At 37.3% G+C, this 20,191-nt stretch overlaps 1 protein-coding gene across 1 annotated transcript; it reads right to left on the bottom strand.

The window, feature by feature from the left end:
- Positions 1-1,470: 1,470 nt before the first annotated feature.
- Positions 1,471-2,301, bottom strand: LOC145682346 (uncharacterized). The gene has a single exon (XM_081753923.1). It carries the CDS (start codon positions 2,299-2,301, stop codon positions 1,471-1,473), a length of 831 nt encoding a protein of 276 aa, XP_081610049.1.
- Between the last annotated feature and the right edge of the window lie 17,890 nt (positions 2,302-20,191).

Here is a 20,191-nt window from a genome sequence, read left to right as displayed (position 1 = left end):
CGCTGGGTTAATGCATTACTGGTTTATTTACACTACCACTGGAAAAAAGTAACAATTTTACATGAATGTATTTTTAATGAACAGGGCACTCTGTCCAGTTTACTTTTAAAATACACCAGAACGATATAAAAAGAAAAACAGTCAATACCCTCCCACTGATAATTCTCGTTTTATGGCTTGTTTCTGCGCGTATTCATAAGTTATAGATGGCCATGCATAAGAATTATTGGATGGGTGAGGGGGCGCCACTAGGGATGTTGCCTAGGGGTACCAACGGCCATCGTTACGCCACAGATGGTTTTGCAACATAATTTGTAGAGTTAACAAGTTAACCCATTAGCCTCCCATGACGTAATTGACTGAAATTGAGTTAGATCTATCGTCGTTAGATCGCTTTCGATCGCCTGCAATCACATTTTGGTCACCACACATAGTGACATATTAAGCTTAAGTTTGTAGGGAGCTTAACGAGAAAACCTGTAAGCCCCTATGAACTCAAAATTGATCGTCATTGGGCCTAATCATTTGATCATTGTTTAGTCCCGTTCGATAGTTTAACAACTACAGTTTGATAGCCATATGTAATGACGTAATACGCATATTTTTAGGGGAGGCTAACAACTTAACCTGTTAGTCCCTTACGGAAGCAAAATTGATCGAAATCAAGATCGATCGTTTGATCGCCAATAATCAGCGTTTGATAGCCACGTGTAGACACGTAATACGCATAATTTATAGAAAGTTTACCAGCTAACCTGTCTGGCCATATGGAAACAAAATGGACATTGGGCCAGATCGTTTGATCGCAATCAATCGCAAACAACCATCGTTTATCGCCGTGACATGCTTAGTGAGTTAATACTCATATTTTGTAAGGGCAGTTACCAACTTAACCTGTTTATCCCATAAAAGCAAAATTGGTCGGAATTGGACCAGATCGTTTGATCGCTAGGAATCAGCATTCGATCGCCACACCTGGTGACGTAATATGCATAATTTGTAGAAACAAGTTAACCTATCAGCGTTCCGTATGTGTAACTGATCGGAATTGAGCCAGATCTTTTGATTGTTGTTTGATCGCCAACATTCAGTCCCCACGCGTGATGACGTAACACGCATAATTTGTAGAGAATTTAACCTACTATTAGGCTGCCACGTAAGCGTAATTGATCAGTAGTCAGTCAGATCGTTTGATCGTGTTCGATCACCAACAATATTCATTTAATCATCACCAGAGGCGGCCTTAGTAGTATGCGGGGCCCCGGGCGGGGAGTTCGGTAGGCGAAGCCCTCCCCCCCGAAGCCAGGAAACATAGATGAAATTTTTGAGGGGGTAAGGGGTTCTCATGGCATGGGGGTCGATATAACTTCCGACATTAATGATTCGGAAACATTTTACATGCATGCAAGATCAACAAACTAGAACACATAATAAAACTATCACTGACTTAAGAAGCAGCTGCTTTGACGGTCACAGACGGAAGTCCACTTTTCTGGCTTTTCGCTGTGCAAAATTGTTGATAAGGTCCTCGTAGTCCATTGTTGAGGCAACTTCCTTTTCGATGGACAAAATAGCTAAACCGCACAGTCTGCTTTGCGACATTGTTGATCGTAGATGGTTTTTGATAAGTTTCAACTTCGAAAAGCTTCTTTCCGCGCTGGAAACTGTCACAGGAATTGTCAACATAATTCTGTATGCAATAACGATGTTGGGAAATGAATCTCGAATGGGCCAAACGTACTGAAGACACTCTTGGGCGGCATTGATGTTATCAGGAAGCATTTCTCGAAAAATCTTCAATTCTGCGCACCACTCAATTCCGTCCAAATCGCGTGAATCTTCTGCGCGTAACATGTTGTCCAAATCCATGCAGCACTTTAACAAATAATCGTCGTTCAATGACCGCAAACCCTTCAAGTTGTATAGAAATTCAAAGATTGAAGCATACTCTTCCAGTTGTTCGAATCTTTTTTCCATTGAGGTAAGTGCTTGATCCACTATCCATAAGAAATATCCTGTTCTGAAGGACTCCTCCGGCGAAGATGTTTCTTCGTCGTTACCCTCATAATCGAATTGTTTTTTCTTGCATCTGACTCTTCGTTCCTTGAATTTCTGAGCTACGTTCATTTCGGACGCAATTTCCTTTGCTGCGATCATAGCATCGGAGAATCCGGCTTCCCGGTACTTTCTCAAGAAAGTAACAAGGCCTTTGATTTGCTGTATTGCCACATCGAGATGCATGTCAGCTGATTGCAAAGTTTTACTGACAGCATTTACAGCAAATAAAATGGCATACCACATGATTAAGCTCAGAATAAACTCGAGGATTTCGAGCTCATAATTTGCAAGACATTCGGCTTCACTTTTTACTAGCGGATCATTGGCGGTATCTGCGACAGTCAACAGTGCCTCCCTCACTTCTTTCGTCTGATAACGCAGCGCTTTCACACTTTCCAGGCAGCACTACCACCGCGTTTCTGAAAGTGATTTTGTAGTCATGAAAGGCACAGTTTCTTCCAAAATTTTCCACCTTTCAGCCGAGGCAGCAAAGCATTTATATATTCTCTGTATGACACCAAAAAACGTCACTGCTTGGGAGTTGCATTTAGCCATGTCTCCTAAAACAAGGTTCAAATTATGGCAGCCACACGGAGTGTAAAATGTTCAATTGTTCTTGCGAAGAATGTGCGCTTGAACTCCTTCGTGTTTTCCCTTCATGTTCGCACCATTGTCGTACTCCTGGCCACGACAATCGGCGATGTCCAGACCGAGGTTCGCCAGTGCGGCAAGAAGAGCTTCAGACAACCCCTTTCCTGTTGCGTTGTCCACATTCAGAAATTCGATGAAGTGCTCCACCACCTTCACTTCCGGATCTGATACGTCCAGAAAACGCAATATTAGGGAGATCTGCTCTTTGTGGCTAACATCAGGCGTGCAGTCAAGGATGACGGCAAAATATTTAGCAAGTTTCACTTTATCAATAATTTTCCCCTTTACTTCTGACGCCATCAGGTAGATAAGCTCCTTTCGATTCTATGCCCGAGGTAATGGTCGTGAGCCTTGTCGTTCTTAATTCGGCGGAGATGTTCTTGCATGGTTGGATCGAATTTGGCCAGCATCTCAACTAAGCCTAAAAACTGACCATTGTTAGGCGCATAAAGTTTCTCCGTTCTCCCACGAAATGCGCTGTTGTTTTCGGCAAGGTACTGTACAATCGCTAGAATTCTTGTTTACACTGCGCGCCAATGCAGCTTTTCTTTTCTAATTCGTTCTCGCATCATGTTATCTATTGCGCTACCATTGGACATTCTCCGAGCTGATTCCAACCAAGCTGTCATGCACTTAACGTGATTTACAGAAACTTCGTGGTGCTGAAGTTTATCGCCAAGATGCTTCCAGTCGCAGCAGCCTTCGTTTGCTAACTGGCCTCTAGTTGCTGTCGTGCCAAACAACTTACAAGGAAAGCAAAATACTCTGTCTCTGATCTTCGAATAACTTAGCCATCGCCTATCCACTGTTTCTCCGTTCGGCATCCTCCGTGTAAAGAAATTGTTCGAAAAATGTCTGTTTCCTTCGTCCTTTGGGTATTCACAGTCACTTAGCCTGATTGGACCCTTCTCCACTAACATGTCACGCACTTCACTGTTAATATGTTTCCAATTACCTGGATCGTATATGTCCTCGAACAGTGTGCTCGTCGTTTGAAGAGTGTCAGAAGTATGCAGAGGAATGGTCACGCTTTCACAGGAGAGGTCACTTTCTGGGTCTGTTGCAACAACGTTGTCCCCAGAGAATTGCACCAAGTTTTCATTGTTGCTTGTGGGACAACAGGGCGTAGAAACAGTTTTGTTGCCGGCTAGTTTGTTTTCTTCATCGGACGCAAAACTTGGTATCACAACCTGGTCTGTCGCATCACACCGGTCGCTCACAGTCACAGACAAATCATCATCCGTGTTCTCAAGTTTTTGGTGTTGATCCGTTGATTTTACCGCTACAACAAGCTTGTCCGAAGATCCCTTTTGCTTCTGAATGAAATCTTCTTTATATTTCCGTTTCTTGGCTTTCGCAGCCCCACTTTCGTATTTACGGAATTTGTCTCTGTCTCTGCCACTCATGATGGTCACTTATTCTTTGCCCAATAAACGAATAATCGGAAGACACTCACGCACTAATCATAATATTACGTATCCACATCTCACTACGACTGCGCGGTCCGAATTCCGAAGCCAAACTGGGGTGCTACACAAGGTGTGCAATAAGAGCTATTTCTTGGAAGCGATGACTCAGAGGTGTCCGTAGCAACAGGACCAATCTTCTGACCCAAAAGCAACAAACAACATGACTTCTCACTCTATTTCGACAACAAAGAAAAGTTGAGATAAGGCCATTTAGAGTCACGTGCATGGTATTAGCGTCGCCTTGTTTGCTGACCCATTGTTAATCCGAAACTCAAGGGCGTAATTATTACGCTACTTTAAAACCAAAAATATCATGCTAAACGCTTTCATAGTAATGGTGTAGATTTCGGGAATTAAAGGCTTCTAAAAGTAAAATATTGAGTAAGAAGTTATGGTTTATGAAAGCTGGTTTCCGAAGAAATCCACCACATCGTATTATTGGCCAAAGTATTCACTTAACTCTAAGCTACGGTACATTAGAATGTTGCAGAGGCCCCGCATATTTGAACTGACTGTGACAAGAGAATATCCTATCGCGGGGCCTGGGGCGGATGCCCCAGTCGCCACCCCCAAAGGCCGCCTCTGTCATCACACATAGTGTCGTAATAAGCATAACTTTGTAAGGGTTAACAAGTTAATCTTTCCGCCCTATGCAAGCAAAATTGAAAGGAACCGATCTACAACGTTTGATCGCGATTAATCGCCACGCATAGTGGGGTAATATGCATAATTTGTACAAAGTTAACAATTTACCTTTCTTTCTTTTCCTTTTTTGAAAATGCAGTATGTGTATGCAGTATGTGCAGTATCTTTCCAAACGTAACCTACATCCAGGTCGGTAGCCAGCCCAAAATTGTAGGAGGCCCCGATCCAACCATATTATAGTTCATTTGCAAGCCTACCATGCAAATTTTATAGGGCCAAAAAAAACTTAAGGGGGACCCTAGACCTCCCTGGATACGGGCCTTCCTAGAGCTACAGTCAATTTATTATATTACTATTGCGTTCAGTTTTTACCTGAAGCAAATCCTTATATTGTTTCAATATTGTGTATCGGAAATCGAACCCGGAGCCCACGCGCTTTCCATTTGGCTAAGCCGGACCTCGGCATAGAAGCTTTTGAATATAATGAAAATATCCACGGAACTTCCTTTGGATTTGAAAGGAATGTGGCTGTCAAGGGGCAATATCTGGATGTCCAACAGTCGATCTGTAATTGCCCGCAAAATGTCCAGAAATAGCCCACAGAAAGTTCCATTTCTGAAAAAAAAAAAAAAAAAAACATCTGGATTTCCATAGAGAGTCCACAGGTAAAATGAGATATCCCGGGGCTTTCTGATATCCCACGACTTACATTCCTTGGATGTTCACGATACGTTCCTATACTATGTGTAGTGTTGTCTACGAGACAAGAAATAAAATTTTCTCGTCTCGTTAACTAGATTTTGAAGTCTCGTCTCGATTTTCGAAGAATTCTTTCTACTTTCGTCTCGATTCTCGAAAGTGTTTTTGACGTCTCGTTTTGTAAATTTATACTATCATTTTTTTCTTAATTTCATCTAGAACAGCCTTTCTCAATTTGTTGGCTCGCGGGTCCCTAAGAGAGATCATGCAACAAGTTAGAGGGTCCGTGGGGAAAATGGTATGATTTTTTTAGTTTAACGCCTCACGGTTATGGCCTTTAGGCTAAAGGAAACCTATGATTAACGAAAGAGAATTGCAAATTTAAATTTTTGTTCTTTCCCACCAGAGTTCGAACTTGAGACCCTATCTATGCACAAAATACACACCTGATAGCTACTACACCAGTGGGGAAGATTGAGGGTCCTTGGGATTGTTTACATCTCATAATCTATAGAAGATGTAAATTATAATACAATGGACCTTCCTCTATGTATGAACGGTAAGTTGTACATAAATAAAGGTTTGTAATAAATAAATTATAATCATAAATAAAGTTTGTAATTTAATTGTTGATACGAGTATTATTGCTACCTACCCCTCAACTACGCAGATACCACAACCTAAAAGTGTGTGGTCCAAGCCTTACCTTAAAGATAAAAAGGGGCTTGCAACTCGGAAGCAGTTGAGAACCACTGGTCTGAAACATTAGCAAGTAGTTCTATGTTACGAGAAGTCTACGAAGGGGTATGACAACAATATTTAAACCAAATTTATTGTTGGAGTATATTGTGCGATGATTTCCATATCTCTAAACTTGACAAATTACCTTTATGGTTTGCACAAACATTTTAGGTCTATCAATTTACAACAACAACAACAACAACAAAAAAAGTTTTACGACCCACAATTATACCAATTAGGCTAAAGAAGACCGTGATGGCGAGAAATGAATGGAATGAATAAAGTGGGAGAAAACGGGAGAACCCCGAGAAAACCCACGCACGCGGGTTTATCCACCTCAAAGTTCACTTGGCGCGAGCTGAGATCGAACCAGGGACCCCCATGCACCAGATGTAAACGCTCTACCACCGAGCTACTTTATCAATTTACAGTTTTATACAGGCCCGTAGCCAGCCCGAAAATACAGAGTGGGCCCGGTGGAAGTTAGGGGGGGCCCGATCCAAAAATATTAGTTCATCCCATATTATAGTTCATTTGCAAGCCTGCCGTGAAACTTTTAGAGGGGGCCAAGAAAAATTTAGGGGGGGCCCGGCCCCCCCTAGACCCCCCTGGATACGGGCCTGGTTTTATATATCAACCATATATCACTAAAACAGTGTTTGAGATTTGACAAGGTACATTCGCGAAGTGTCCCCTCGGGATTTCTGTAAAATAGATTCAAATGCAAAGTTCTCTGAGGCCCAATGTCTATTGTACTAGAGCCTGTGACAAACATCTTGGCATTTTACCTAAACGAATAAAACGCAAGCTCTGACGCGACGTTGCCAAGTGGTAAGGGGTGTGACTATGGCTGAGCAGACGACCTACAGCGCGATCAGGTGACAGTGGATAGAAGTGGATGAATACAAAATAAACGTGGCAATACCGCTGGCCTCTCATTTGCTAGCAGCATTAAAGGGAACTTGGAGCACCGCCTTCAAATGCCAAGATGTTTGTCACACTGTTTAATTTTCGAGGCCCATACAGTTAATTTGCATATTTATGGGCCTTCATATATCCGGAAGTCAATCATACATTACTATAACGCTCGGACATAAAATTGCTTTTAGTTTCTTGAGATGTAACTGGACATGAATGTGGGCATATACAAAACAAATTGGATGAAGTGCTGTTTCTCTGACACATATTACCCACCCCGGCCGCCACTTTGGATTCAACTTTCGTTTTTTTCATATGGGAATAGATGCAAGTGATACATCAAACTCATGTACAATTTTCTCAGAAATTCACTGGTGTAGTGAATTTCACCGTAGCTTGTACTGTTTGGAAGTATCGCATGTTAAACCTCTCCAGGCACTTCGCGAAAGACATTGTAGAGTAATATCAGTTACGCTTACGTTTTTAATGTTGACAAATCAAAACATTTTCTAACTTAAAAATACTGTAGGTATAAACAAACTCTTTACAACATTGGTCTCATAATTTTATTACATTTCTGTGAGTGATTGTTATTATTTCCATGTTATACTATAACAAAGAAGTATTGTATTACGGTCAAAATGCGTAATGTAAGGCCAGATACGACCAGATTTAGGTGTAGACTATCATTTCCGTATTGACGTCTGTGTATCTGTATGTACTCCCATGCGCAAAAAAAATTGCGCGTATACTGTAACTCAAGATTTTTCGCATTTATTCCATTTTCCTTACGTTTATGGGTAAAATTCAGTTATTAGTATGTGGAGATAATAGAAAGCAATCCATCTAAGGAGATATTTCCAAAAAATATAATAAAATAATAAAAATATAAGCAAAAAACAAAATTATGCCCGGTTTTGTGTATACTGGCAACGCTGATTTCTAGGGATTTTTTCAGTAGCAGATCACAATTGCGGAGGGAATTCAGTAGGGGAATCGAGGAGTTGGATAGTGGACTAAAATGTTGCATTTATTGGTTAAAACCTAGTGTGTAGATTGCCTGCCAAATATAAATTAGCTTCTGTAACTAAGATGTCGTACGAAAATATAGAATTAAACAGAAAAACTCTTATCTTAAGGTTCGAAGCGATACGCACCATGGTTATGAAGATTATTTCTTTTAAAAAAAAGGAGTCAACACAACGTAGCCTCCGTGGTTAGGTGGATAGAGTGGCGGAGTCGTAGTTATTTTATTATTTTGACACCACATCGAATCCCATCCTATCCTTTTTTTTTTTTTACAAAACATTATAGGAAGTGTATAATTTTAATGTTAATAAGAACCGAAACAATATAATAAGGAAATAATTTATTGGTAGTATCCTTTAATCGACGTATTTATTCAGTATTAGAATACGTGTACTATTGGAAGCAGTTATTGTTTTCAGTTTATAGTCTTGTATGTTACTTCCCGTTCTTGAACAGCAGACAACTCACTTCGGGTTTGTGTGTCAGGAAGAACATACGCGACCTTGAAAATCTGTCCAGTCTTACCCCTTGTTACATCGACCTGATGTTAAATGATCGTTTATGTGTGTGTGTGTGTGTGTGTGTGTGCGTGCTTGTTTTTTGCTTTTTAGAGTATTGACTTTCTCTCTCTTTTTTTTCATATCCACAAGTGCAAGAATGCTTTCGTTGAACGTAACTAAATTATACAGATATATGTATACGGAACACGAATATTTCCAAATATAGAATGAATATGAACGATAATCATACCATATTTCTACATTATATAGTAGCGTGAAAAACTGATATTAAAATGATATAACAAACAGGCATAAGCTTTTTTTCTAGCATGGCAACACATTAAACGTAACTCATTAAATTTTGGGAATTACAAATTATCACCTTACGTGTCGTTGTATTCCTATTCTTTTTCACGTTCAAGCGACCAAAGAAGAAATTGTAGTAATAGTGATAAAAATCGAATTCGAGATTTCAATGAATTCAAGTTTCACGCCCCCACATATCGAAAAAGTGATTTTGATGTCTGTCCATCTGTTCGTTTGTTGGTTCGTCACGCTTTTACATGCATTCAAATAGAGGCCATACTGTTCGACGTATCTGGACCTGTCTAGACATGAAGTTTTTATAACACTTTATCGTTTCGAATTCTATATTCTCCGACACCTAAAAATAAGGGTAGTTTACTGAAGGATGAAAATTTAAAATAATTAAATTGTTTCAAAAATAGCTGTAAAGATTTTGGTTATTTTTTTTACAAATATAGTTTGAATCATTGCTCTGAAAAAAATACATAAGGTGTAATTTACTGTATGGGATGCGTTTTTTCGAGCAATTTTCTCAATCACATTTCATAAATAATTGTATCATTAATAACCTAACAATATGACACAACTCGTTCGTCCTGTAAACATTCAGAAGAGGTAGTTTACTCTTCTCCGACGATTTTCCCATTAACGCCTGACGCAATTTTGTTCATATTTCATAAATGAATGTCACATAAATAACCTAACGATATGGTATAATTCCATTATCCTAAAAAGCTAGAAGTGGTATATTATTTTTCGGGGCAATTTTTACCCTACGATTTTGTCGAGAATGACTCTGGCAATTTTGTTCGTATTTCATAAATAGCCTAACTCGTTTGTCCTGAAAAGATACACAAGGGATATTTTATTCTTGGGGATGACATTTTTGACGATTTCTCAGAAAGTACTCAGACGCTTTTGCTCATAGTTCACATACAATTATTTCTTTAATAATTCTAATATATGGCATAAGTTATTTCTAACAGAAATATGACCAATGGGTACTTTACTTTTGGACATAAGTTGCTTCGAACAAAGTTTTCCAAAAACACATTATTTTATTCGCATTTCCCAAATAAATGTTTCAGTAATAGCTGCAGCCTAACACGAGTCAGTTTAAGAAATTCGAGCGAGAAAATTCAGTGCGTTTCATCCGTACCCATTCTTAAATATATTTTTAAATGTTACACCTAATCACAATTTTCCTAACAAAATCGAAACTTCTATTTAAATGTGCCTGTTGTTGCCAAATGGTTCAAGTCCATTGGTTCTGGATTTGATTCCCGGTGAGAGCTAGTGTATTTTTATCCAACGTTAAGGTATAGGTAATAAGTAGGTGCAAAGAGAAAAGTGTTGAAACAAGCCTAATCAACCTAATAAATAATACAAAGAAATAATACAATATTACGAAATTATAGAAGAAACGTTGTTAATATTAGATATTTGCGTGTGAGATTGTCCAACCGGTGACTGTCAACTCCAAAGGTAAGAAAGTGAAACATCCAATACCAGGTTAATCAGTGGTCTCTAGGTAAAGCTATCCTACTAGGAAGTGATTGAGATACCAAAAAATGTTGTAATCGCTGGGAGACATGTTAGGAGAATACATTGGGTGAGAGACTTTAATTCATGAATAGTCTGCACCTTCGTTGGTGTATTGAAGTGCGTAAGTGGTGTGTGTTTAGCACATCGGGTTCCTTTGTTGTTAGTCCCAGCTTTCTAGACCGGATGCAGTTATTCCCGGTAGAAAATACAAATATATATATATATATATATATATATATATATATATATATATATATATATATATATATATATATATATATATATATACATTTCTATTACTATTAAAGTAAATAATTACACTCATTCCCTCAATGTGATACTTGTTTGTTTAATTGTATACAGAGAGCTGATCCGTGGAAGAATCGTTCATAATAATAAATAAAATAAACTCGACAAATATTCTTGTAAATAATAGGTAAAAGTTTGCGTCACACTGTTCATTTTGCTGGGCACGCCAGTGTGCCACGTTATCCGGTTGTGGCACATTGAATATAGGGTATGGCTTTCTAATTTTTCCCAACTATTTTAACTGCTTCAATTGAAATGAATTTATAATAATAAGAGAGTGAATTTAGTCTTCTTACCCTTCGATTTAGAAATAAGGTCCGCTAGAATTGCATATATAAAAAATAATAATACTCAGAATTTTATAGAGTAGTTTGTTTTATTCGAAATGACATACTTCCTGCAACTGTTTGGGTTGGAATTATTTGAAATCAAATCTTTAAGTTTTACGACCCACGGTTATACCGGCTAGGCTAAAGGACACGGTGATGATGAGAAATGAATGCAATGGTGGAATGAAAAAGTGGGAGAAAACGGGAGAACCCCGAGAAAACCCATGCACATGGTGTTTCTCCACCACAAAATTCACTTGGTGCGAGCTGGGGTCGAACCAAGGATCCCATGCACCAAAGGTGAACGCTTTATCACTGAGCCACCGCGGCCCCTCTGAAATTATTAATAGGAGAGAGTGACTACTTTTATGAAAACTTGATATCGAACACATTTGTTTAAAAATACCAGCTTTTTGTGAAATATTGCTTAATATTCAGGAAAACCTAAGTCAATAAAATAATAATAATAATAATAATAATAATAATAATAATAATAATAATAATAATAATAATAATAATAATAATAATAATAATAATAATATTATTATTATTATTATTATTATTATTATCTTAAATTAAAAACTCTCTGAACCTAGTGCATTGGCACAATTCCACGAATTAAAAAGAATGTGTTTACTTATCATATAAGTGTAGAAGGACTTAATCCCTGTTGCTTTCAATATAAAAAGAAAGTGTCCAACTGTCAAATGATATGCTACATAAAATGCTCTATGCAACATAATGTAGTATAGAGTCATCATTCCAGGTTGTCTAAAGAACACTTTCGTTTTAGCAAGAAAGGAAGAAAATAGAAAATACTGAGTTTTAACCTAGTAGAAAGTTTGCAGATTTAAGGGAAAATGCACAGAGTTGTTGGATATAAAATGTAGTTCGGATTAATGGAGTAAGACACCGTAAATATTTTATTGTTTGAAATATACTGGGAATGACCAAGCCATTACATATGGAAATTTCGAAAGAGATACGTTAATGGTGTTATTTGCAAACTTTTTTTAGAAATGAAAAAATTAAGGAAATCTCTAAAACTCTGATATCACAGATCCAAATTGACTGACTGTTAAGTAAAACTGCTAAATCTGAGTAAAGCAAAAAAAAAAAAAGTATTAATGACCTGTGTTAGTTTCAGACATATCATTCTCATATCAAAACTACGATAGAAGTAAATTATGAATAAAGGTGAATTCACAGTTCTGGAATACCAACAAATGATTTTGCTAGATGTAACTTTTCAGAAAACTTTTTTATAAGGCATTAGATTTATTATTATTTTTTTTTTTTGTTTGTTTATTAGCTTCCCCATGCCGCAAACGTCGCCAACTCCTAGTGGCTCACTTGCCGGTAAATGGCGATCGTCGATATAGCGACGCGTCGAAGGATTGCCGCTAGCGTGCCACTAGTGGCAGGGATTCGTCGAGTCGAAGCAGATATCTAGAATCGGGGGTATTGAGGTTACCACAACGTAAGAACGAGGACTTCATTTTGGTCCGCGCTCGTTTGATTTGTCACGGAGAATCGTAAAGGGACCAACATGAACTATCGCCAGTCATGTGCATGCGGTTATTATTATATATTATTTTTCCCTGACGAATTGTTATTATAAGGACAATATTTGAGCTCCGGGGGTCAAGAGTAACTCCTGCCTTTACATCATGAAGTGAAAAATCTTGAGGTGGGTGCGTATAATTGTATGAATTTAGTTGGCAACTGTCGCCGATCACTAGCAAGTGAATATGAAAGAACTATGAAAAAAGTAAATAGACGCTTGCCATTTTGTTATAAAATTACATGACGAGTGCATTTGATTTGATTCCGAACAGTTGTCTTCAAATATACACGGTTAAAGAAGCACTCTGATTAGAAATATTAAAAAGACTTCAACGATTTATCACTCTACAAGCGGTGTCTTCATAATCGCCTCCGTGACGAATTCGGAAGAACACGCAATTAGTAACCCTAAGGTTGATGGTTCACGCCCAGCTCAGGGCACTTTATTTTTACTTTTTTAAAAATGTTTTTAGACTCATCTTGATGCAAAGAAATTACGCATATAGGCGATTTAACGTATTTTAGGGGAATAATTTTGTGGTTCGTTGGCGTTCCGTCGCTTCTCTGCCGGTGGTGGTATAATTTTCAAAACAAAAGTGGGACCAATTTTTGGCTGCGGGACCGCCAATTTTTGGGGACATGTCACTAGTTGCCTATCGGTGGTCCACCGACGCTTACGGCATGGGATTGTCCCCTCACGAGTGAGGCAGATTGTAATCGACCAAGAGTGTTTTGGAAAAATGGGAAACATCTTCCGACTTCGACTTCTGAATAATCCGTTTAGGATCAAGTCGAATCAAGGTTGCGCCACGGGAAGGTAGAACAAGTGAGGCAATCGTTCCAAGCACTACGCTCGACAGCTTCCGTCTCATTCACGACTTAGACTCTTCAGGAAAAGTAACAAGTTTATTACTTGTCATTTATTCTTTGAGTCAAAGTATTTTGCAATAAACCATCGTTTTGTAAGATATTTTTACGATTGTATACTATTAATTTCGAAAATTGTACTCATAATATAATTTCCCATCATGGATTTGAAAAAATCAAAGTTGGAACAAAGAAAGATCTCCGATCCACATGTCTCTTCATGTTTGATATGGAAGTCTCATCTTCATTATTGACCCTTAATTTATTTTAGTCCTAGGCAACGCGAATCGACGGTATGGCTTTAAGTGAAAACATTCATTTAGATGGTTAAGTAGTCAGGAAATTCCTGCTGTTATTTCACGAAACACAACAGATCTTGAGGAAAAAAAAAACAATTTTGCTTACCAGGGGGAGGGAGTAAATCATCTGCTTACGTTTGCTTAACTAGGAAGAAGGCAAGGGCGCCGATCCTGGGGGGCCGGGCCCGCTCAAAGCTCATGTAGGCCTCCTTTGTATTTATGAATATACAATATTTGGCATTATTTGAGTGTAATTTGTCTTAAAATCTTCATATATATATATATATATATATATATATATATATATATATATATATATATATATCTTCTGCATTTGAATGTCCCCCCCCCATTTACAGAGAAATTGGCGTCCTTGGAAGATCTAGTGAAATGAAAAAAATGTGATAACGTAATACTTGAACAACTCTATCTAATGGAGGAAAGTAAATTAGTATTCAACACTTCTTTCAGTTTTAAGCATTTCAAAGATTCTCGTAATTTAGTAGCCTCCCGGATTTGCATTTTTGAAGTATGGGAACTTTATCTATACCTTAACGTGGGAATCGGTTTCGGACCATGCACTTAAGCCGCTTTGCCATAAGAGGCACAAGAAGTTTTTCTTTAGATTTCCTTAGGAATATTGCGAATGGTATAACTTTTAAAAATATGTTTAAAAAAGAATACACATTGACATAATAAGATGATAATCTGATACCTAGGAAATATATTGAATTGTTTTTAATTTGTTCTCACCTAGAAAAGATCTATTAAAAGTAAAACTTATGATAATAATTTTACATATTACGCATCTAATAATAATGTTTTATAACAAATAACTGCACTGCACTGAATCAGGGACGTATCCAGCGTGAGGGCCTGAGAGCTGTCTCTCTCCGAAACTCAAGCACTTTTTAATAAACTTGCCTTTACCCTTTTGAGGTTCTTTTATATCAGTTTACTAGTAGTCAGTGTCCAAACTTTGGGCAATGTGCTGTTGTCTTGTTATAATTCTAAGAACATACCATAATGCCATTATGCTAGGTGCAGTGGCGTATTTAGGCGGGTGGCTTTCGGGCTTAAGCCCCCCACGAAATCTTACTTAGTATAGTAAAGTAAATGAAATATCTTGCAGAATTTTCACATTTCCAGGCAAAGCCCCCCCCCGAAAGTTAGCAAAGCCTCTCCCGAAACAAAATCGTAAATACGCCACTGACCAGGTGGAATTAAAGAACAGTCTTAAATAGGATTAACATTTCGTTTCCGTTCTGTTTTTAACTTTAATATATTAGAACGATACACTCCATGTCTTCTTGCTATTTTTGTTATGTGATATACGTAGCAGACAGTTTTCTTTAGTTACATTTCTCTCGAAAATATGTTTCATTTTGTTTGTGCTATAATGCAGTTTCCAAAATAAACCGGTTTATAAATGAAAAGTAGGAAAAAGTTTAAGAGAGGTACAGAACTGTTGCATTATTATTATTATTATTATTATTATTATTATTATTATTATTATTATTATTATTATTAATTATTGATATTTAAAAACATTAGAATTACGTGCTTACGAGGATTCGTGTTGGGCCCCCTCCGAATAGAAAACCTGGATACGTGTCTGCACTGAATGATAGACGTATGAGTCAAGGTGTAGACGGGCGCGCTAGGCGATAGACTCCACAGCATGAAAAATAGATTAAGACCACAACTTGGAGATCTTCTTGCCGATTGGTGCTATTTGCAATGATATATCGGATCATATGGTATGTGGAACAAAGGATGGTCGGATAAGCGAGACCATGGTGTATTGGTGTTTCACGCAACTAAACCTGTAAAATGTTTGTATAAACAATTATCTTTCACTCCCTAGCTTCATTTGTGCACACCTTGCCTCATAAAGTATAGTCTTATAAAGAAAAAAATATTTTTTTTAGTTAAAACCTAAAGAAAAGCCAACTCCAATTATTTTTTTTATTATTATTATTATTATTTTTTTAATAATCGCAAACTAGTCCACAACATCAGGATAAATCACGTTTGGTACTAAGATGTCTTCTTCTGTCCGTACATATCCTTCACACTTCGTTGGAGACAAAATTGTTTTTTCCCCAAGAAAACAGGATGAGAGAAACTATACAACAGCATGAACAGAAAACAATAGCTATTAACAATAGTTTTCTAATCCTGGATAAATACGTCATTGCAGCAAAATATCAGTAAGTTGTCCTTATTATATTGCTTCGGTTCTTATTAACATGAAAATTATAATGTTTTGTAAAAAAAAAAGAAAAAGAAAAAAGAAAAAAAGAAAAAAGAAAGAAATGGGATGGGATGGGATTCGATGTGGTGTCAAAATAATAAAATAACTACGACTCCGCCACTCTACCCACCTAACCACGGAGGCTATGTTGTGTTGACTCTTTTTTTAAAAGAAATAATCTTCATAACCATAGTGCGTATCGCTTCGAACCTTAAGATAAGAGTTTTTCTGTTTAATTCTATATTTTCGTACGACATCTTAGTTACAGAAGCTAATTTATATTTGGCAGGCAATCTACACACTAGGTTTTAACCAATAAATGCAACATTTTAGTCCACTATCCAACTCCTCGATTCCCCTACTGAATTCCCTCCGCAATTGTGATCTGCTACTGAAAAAATCCCTAGAAATCAGCGTTGCCAGTATACACAAAACCGAGCATAATTTTGTTTTTTGCTTATATTTTTATTATTTTATTATATTTTTTGGAAATATCTCCTTAGATGGATTGCTTTCTATTATCTCCACATACTAATAACTGAATTTTACCCATAAACGTAAGGAAAATGGAATAAATGCGAAAAATCTTGAGTTACAGTATACGCGCAATTTTTTTTTGCGCATGGGAGTACGTTCAGAGAATAGACTTATTTCGTCAATGATAAATCACGTAAAGGCTACATAGTCTCTTCTCAACTTTCTATTTGGTTCAATATTCTTGAAGTGCCTGACATATAACATGCAATACCTTGGAAACGGTACAAGCTACGGTAAAACTCACTACACCAATGAATTTCCGAGAAAATTACAGATGAATTTGATGTATCACTTGTACTATTTCTATTTGAAAAAAACGAAAGTTGAATCCAAGATAGCGGCCGGAGTGGGTAACATGTGTCAGATAAGCAGCATTTGATCCAATTTGTTTTGCATATGTCCACATTCATGTCCAGTTACATCTAAATAAATTAAAATCAATTTTCTGTGCGAGCGTTATAGTAGTGTATGATTGAATTCCGGACATATGAAGGCCCATAAATATGCAAATTACCGGTGTGGGCAGCTAAAATTAGTACAATAGACATTGGACCTCAGAGAACTTTGCTTTTGAATCTATTTTACAGAAATCCCGAGGCGACACTTCGCGAATGTACCTTGTGAGACTTGGGTGAACTACTGTTGCCCAGAAGACTATTGAAATTTCTCGTTATGTCTTGAATTTAAGAAAGTATCTCTCATATCAGAGGCAACACTAGCTAGGTGGGAATAGTTGTAGTAGAAAAGCGTGTGAGAAAAAGATATTTCGGTAGATCGAAAATCAGATGACAGAATATGATAAAGAGGAACTTGTGGAAGATGGATAACAAGAATCGATATGGTCCTAGCTTGTCTGACGAGTTTTTGCTCCTGCGGCGATAAACCTTTGCCCCCGCAGTGTTAGCTGAAAATTCAGTTCACATCTTTGGATGTGCCTTAGACCTTCAAACACGGCTAATGTATATCCTTCGCTTCCATCAATGCACGCACACACGCTCTAAATATTCCCGGATGCAACCATATAACCACTAAATTAATAAGCAACTTTCCATATTATGCAAAACTCAAACGCAACTCATGTTTAAGTGACTGCTAACAAGTGTGAGGTACGCGGAAAAAGACAATCATTTAGAGCAGAACACTAATAATGCTGGATACGATGACAAGACAAACATGTGGCTGAAATATTACACTTCTCACTAGCAATTATGAATTTTCTCTCTTTAAAAAAATCATAGTAAATTACAGCATACGAGATACAATCGCATCACGAAAGAAAACTGCGAAATTTATCTTTTATTTATAGCCCTTATTTGATCTTAATAGTCTGGCCTACCAACCTTTTAAAGCAGAAAATAAAATCAATTAAAAAGACACTAAATAATTGTAATAGCAATGACAATAATAAATACTAAAGTGTGATGCAAAATTAACTCGTTCTCATCAATACTATTTTCGAGTGACAATAAGAGAAAGAAAGTATGCAGATCGTGAAAATAAATAAATAAATTGAATTCTAGATGTTTGAATATGTATCCGTTCGTTCATGTTTCCGTTCTAAAGTGTGAACTTGTCTAGGGGCCACACCTTTGAATATATACGGACCAACTTTTAAACTTAAGGTTTCTAGAACATTCCCCATTCTTTCTCGACTTTCTTTTGTACCCTCCAAAATAAGAGTAACTTTTTTTACTCTGATGTGAAAATAATAAATCTTAACTTTGTTGCAAACGGCTCAAACGATTTTGTTTATAACTTATACATCAATATTCCATTATCAACTCGATACTATAAGTTATTTTTCTGAGGGGGGAAGGGAAATCAGAAGGGGTAGTTTACTCATTGGGATCAGTTCTTTCTGAACGATTTTCTGAGAAACAATTCAGGCAATTTTGTATATATTTCATAAATAAATGTTTCATTACTAACCCGAGAATATGACATAACATTTAAATGTTCTAAAATAACACTAGTTAACAAATTTAAACTTTTTGTTTGTTACATGAGAAAAATCACCTGATCTTAAAGGAACTTTTTGCGCTGAATTCGAATATGCACTCGGTTTCTCTCCATCACGTACAGTTTTCCCGTAACAGAGGGATTTTCGGGAAATTGCCTCAAAAATTTCCCTTTTTCAGATATTTTATTCCCCTAGCTCCTGTCTCCTTACACATAGTAACATAGAAATTATACCTAAGTATACCTTGATTTATATTTAATAAACCCTAAAAAGTTTCGTAAAAATCGCTTTGTTCTTTCTAGAGAAATAAATATATTTGTATGTATACTGTGTGTACTGTTTATTGCACCTGATAGTAATGCTTTCAGATCTCCTGAGTTGGGGTAAAAACGATTTGCTTTATTACTACAAACACAGACATAAAAATGAATATTTACAATAGTCAACAACACACTTGTATTGCTCTCTGTAAATACTTCCAACGTATATTTTTTTTAAACGTACAGTATATGTATATCTTAATACATATATATACAATTCTCCAAGTTTTTTCGTTTTCTTCATGAAATGGTTATCAATATTTGTTATCAAATGTCACATAATGCAAAAGAAAGAAAGAATGGAATACAGACTCATTGTTGACAACAATGAACTAATGCAGTCTGAATTTTCCACTACGGTATCGTTTCCCCCCTCCCCCCGCGCATTTCTTTCTTTCTTGTGTTCTTGACACCTGGTGAGGGAGTTTTGTACATTTTTATATTGACGTGTGGTTTAACACTACTTCACTTTCAAAGTTGTCTGTGCTGCTAAGAGTGCTTTCATGTTTGATCTTAACGGCATTATACCCAACTAAGACCAGAAGTTTAGTTTGTGATCACTACAATGGCGTCAAGAAGACGGCGTTCGTGTGTTAACTCACCAAATAGTTTTTGTTATGTGTGTGGCCAGTTTGTAGTTAAAGGACAGTGTAGATCTATTACGCCATCGGTGAAACTAGCATATTATATATATTTCGGATGTCGTGTGGGAGATCAGGACAAAACTTGGGCACCCAACATAATTTGTGCGTCTTGCTACGTCACTTTACTTGCATGGGCCAAAGGGAAACGGAGGTTCATGAAATTTGCTGTACCAATGGTGTGGAGAGAACCCACCAACCATCTGGATGATTGTTATTTTTGTCTCACAGTAGTTAAGGGACATTCTAAAAAAAGCAAATACACAATAAGTTATCCCAACGTTAAATCCGCAATTAGACCTATTCCGCACGGGGATGAACTTCCACTTCCCGAGCCCCCTACCAACTGGGAAGAGATATGGCCAAAAGACTCTGATGATGATCATGACCTTGATGAACCATCGACATCAACATGTACATCCAAGGATCCAACGTTCATCCCTGACTGTGTTCGCGAGCCACATTTCATCCGGCAATGTGAACTTAATGACCTAGTCCGTGATTTGCACCTGACAAAACAAGAGGCGGAACTTCTGGGATCAAGG

Source organism: Thermobia domestica, chromosome 1 (assembly GCF_964235325.1).
Source record: "Thermobia domestica chromosome 1, izTheDome1.hap1.1, whole genome shotgun sequence".
Classification (NCBI taxonomy): Eukaryota; Metazoa; Arthropoda; class Insecta; order Zygentoma; family Lepismatidae; genus Thermobia; species Thermobia domestica.
This window is presented reverse-complemented; position numbering and strand designations above follow the sequence as displayed.

Coding starts and splice junctions, on each gene's coding strand:
- LOC145682346 (XM_081753923.1), bottom strand. CDS start 2,301: ATGTGGTATGCCATTTTATTTGCTGTAAATGCTGTCAGTAAAACTTTG.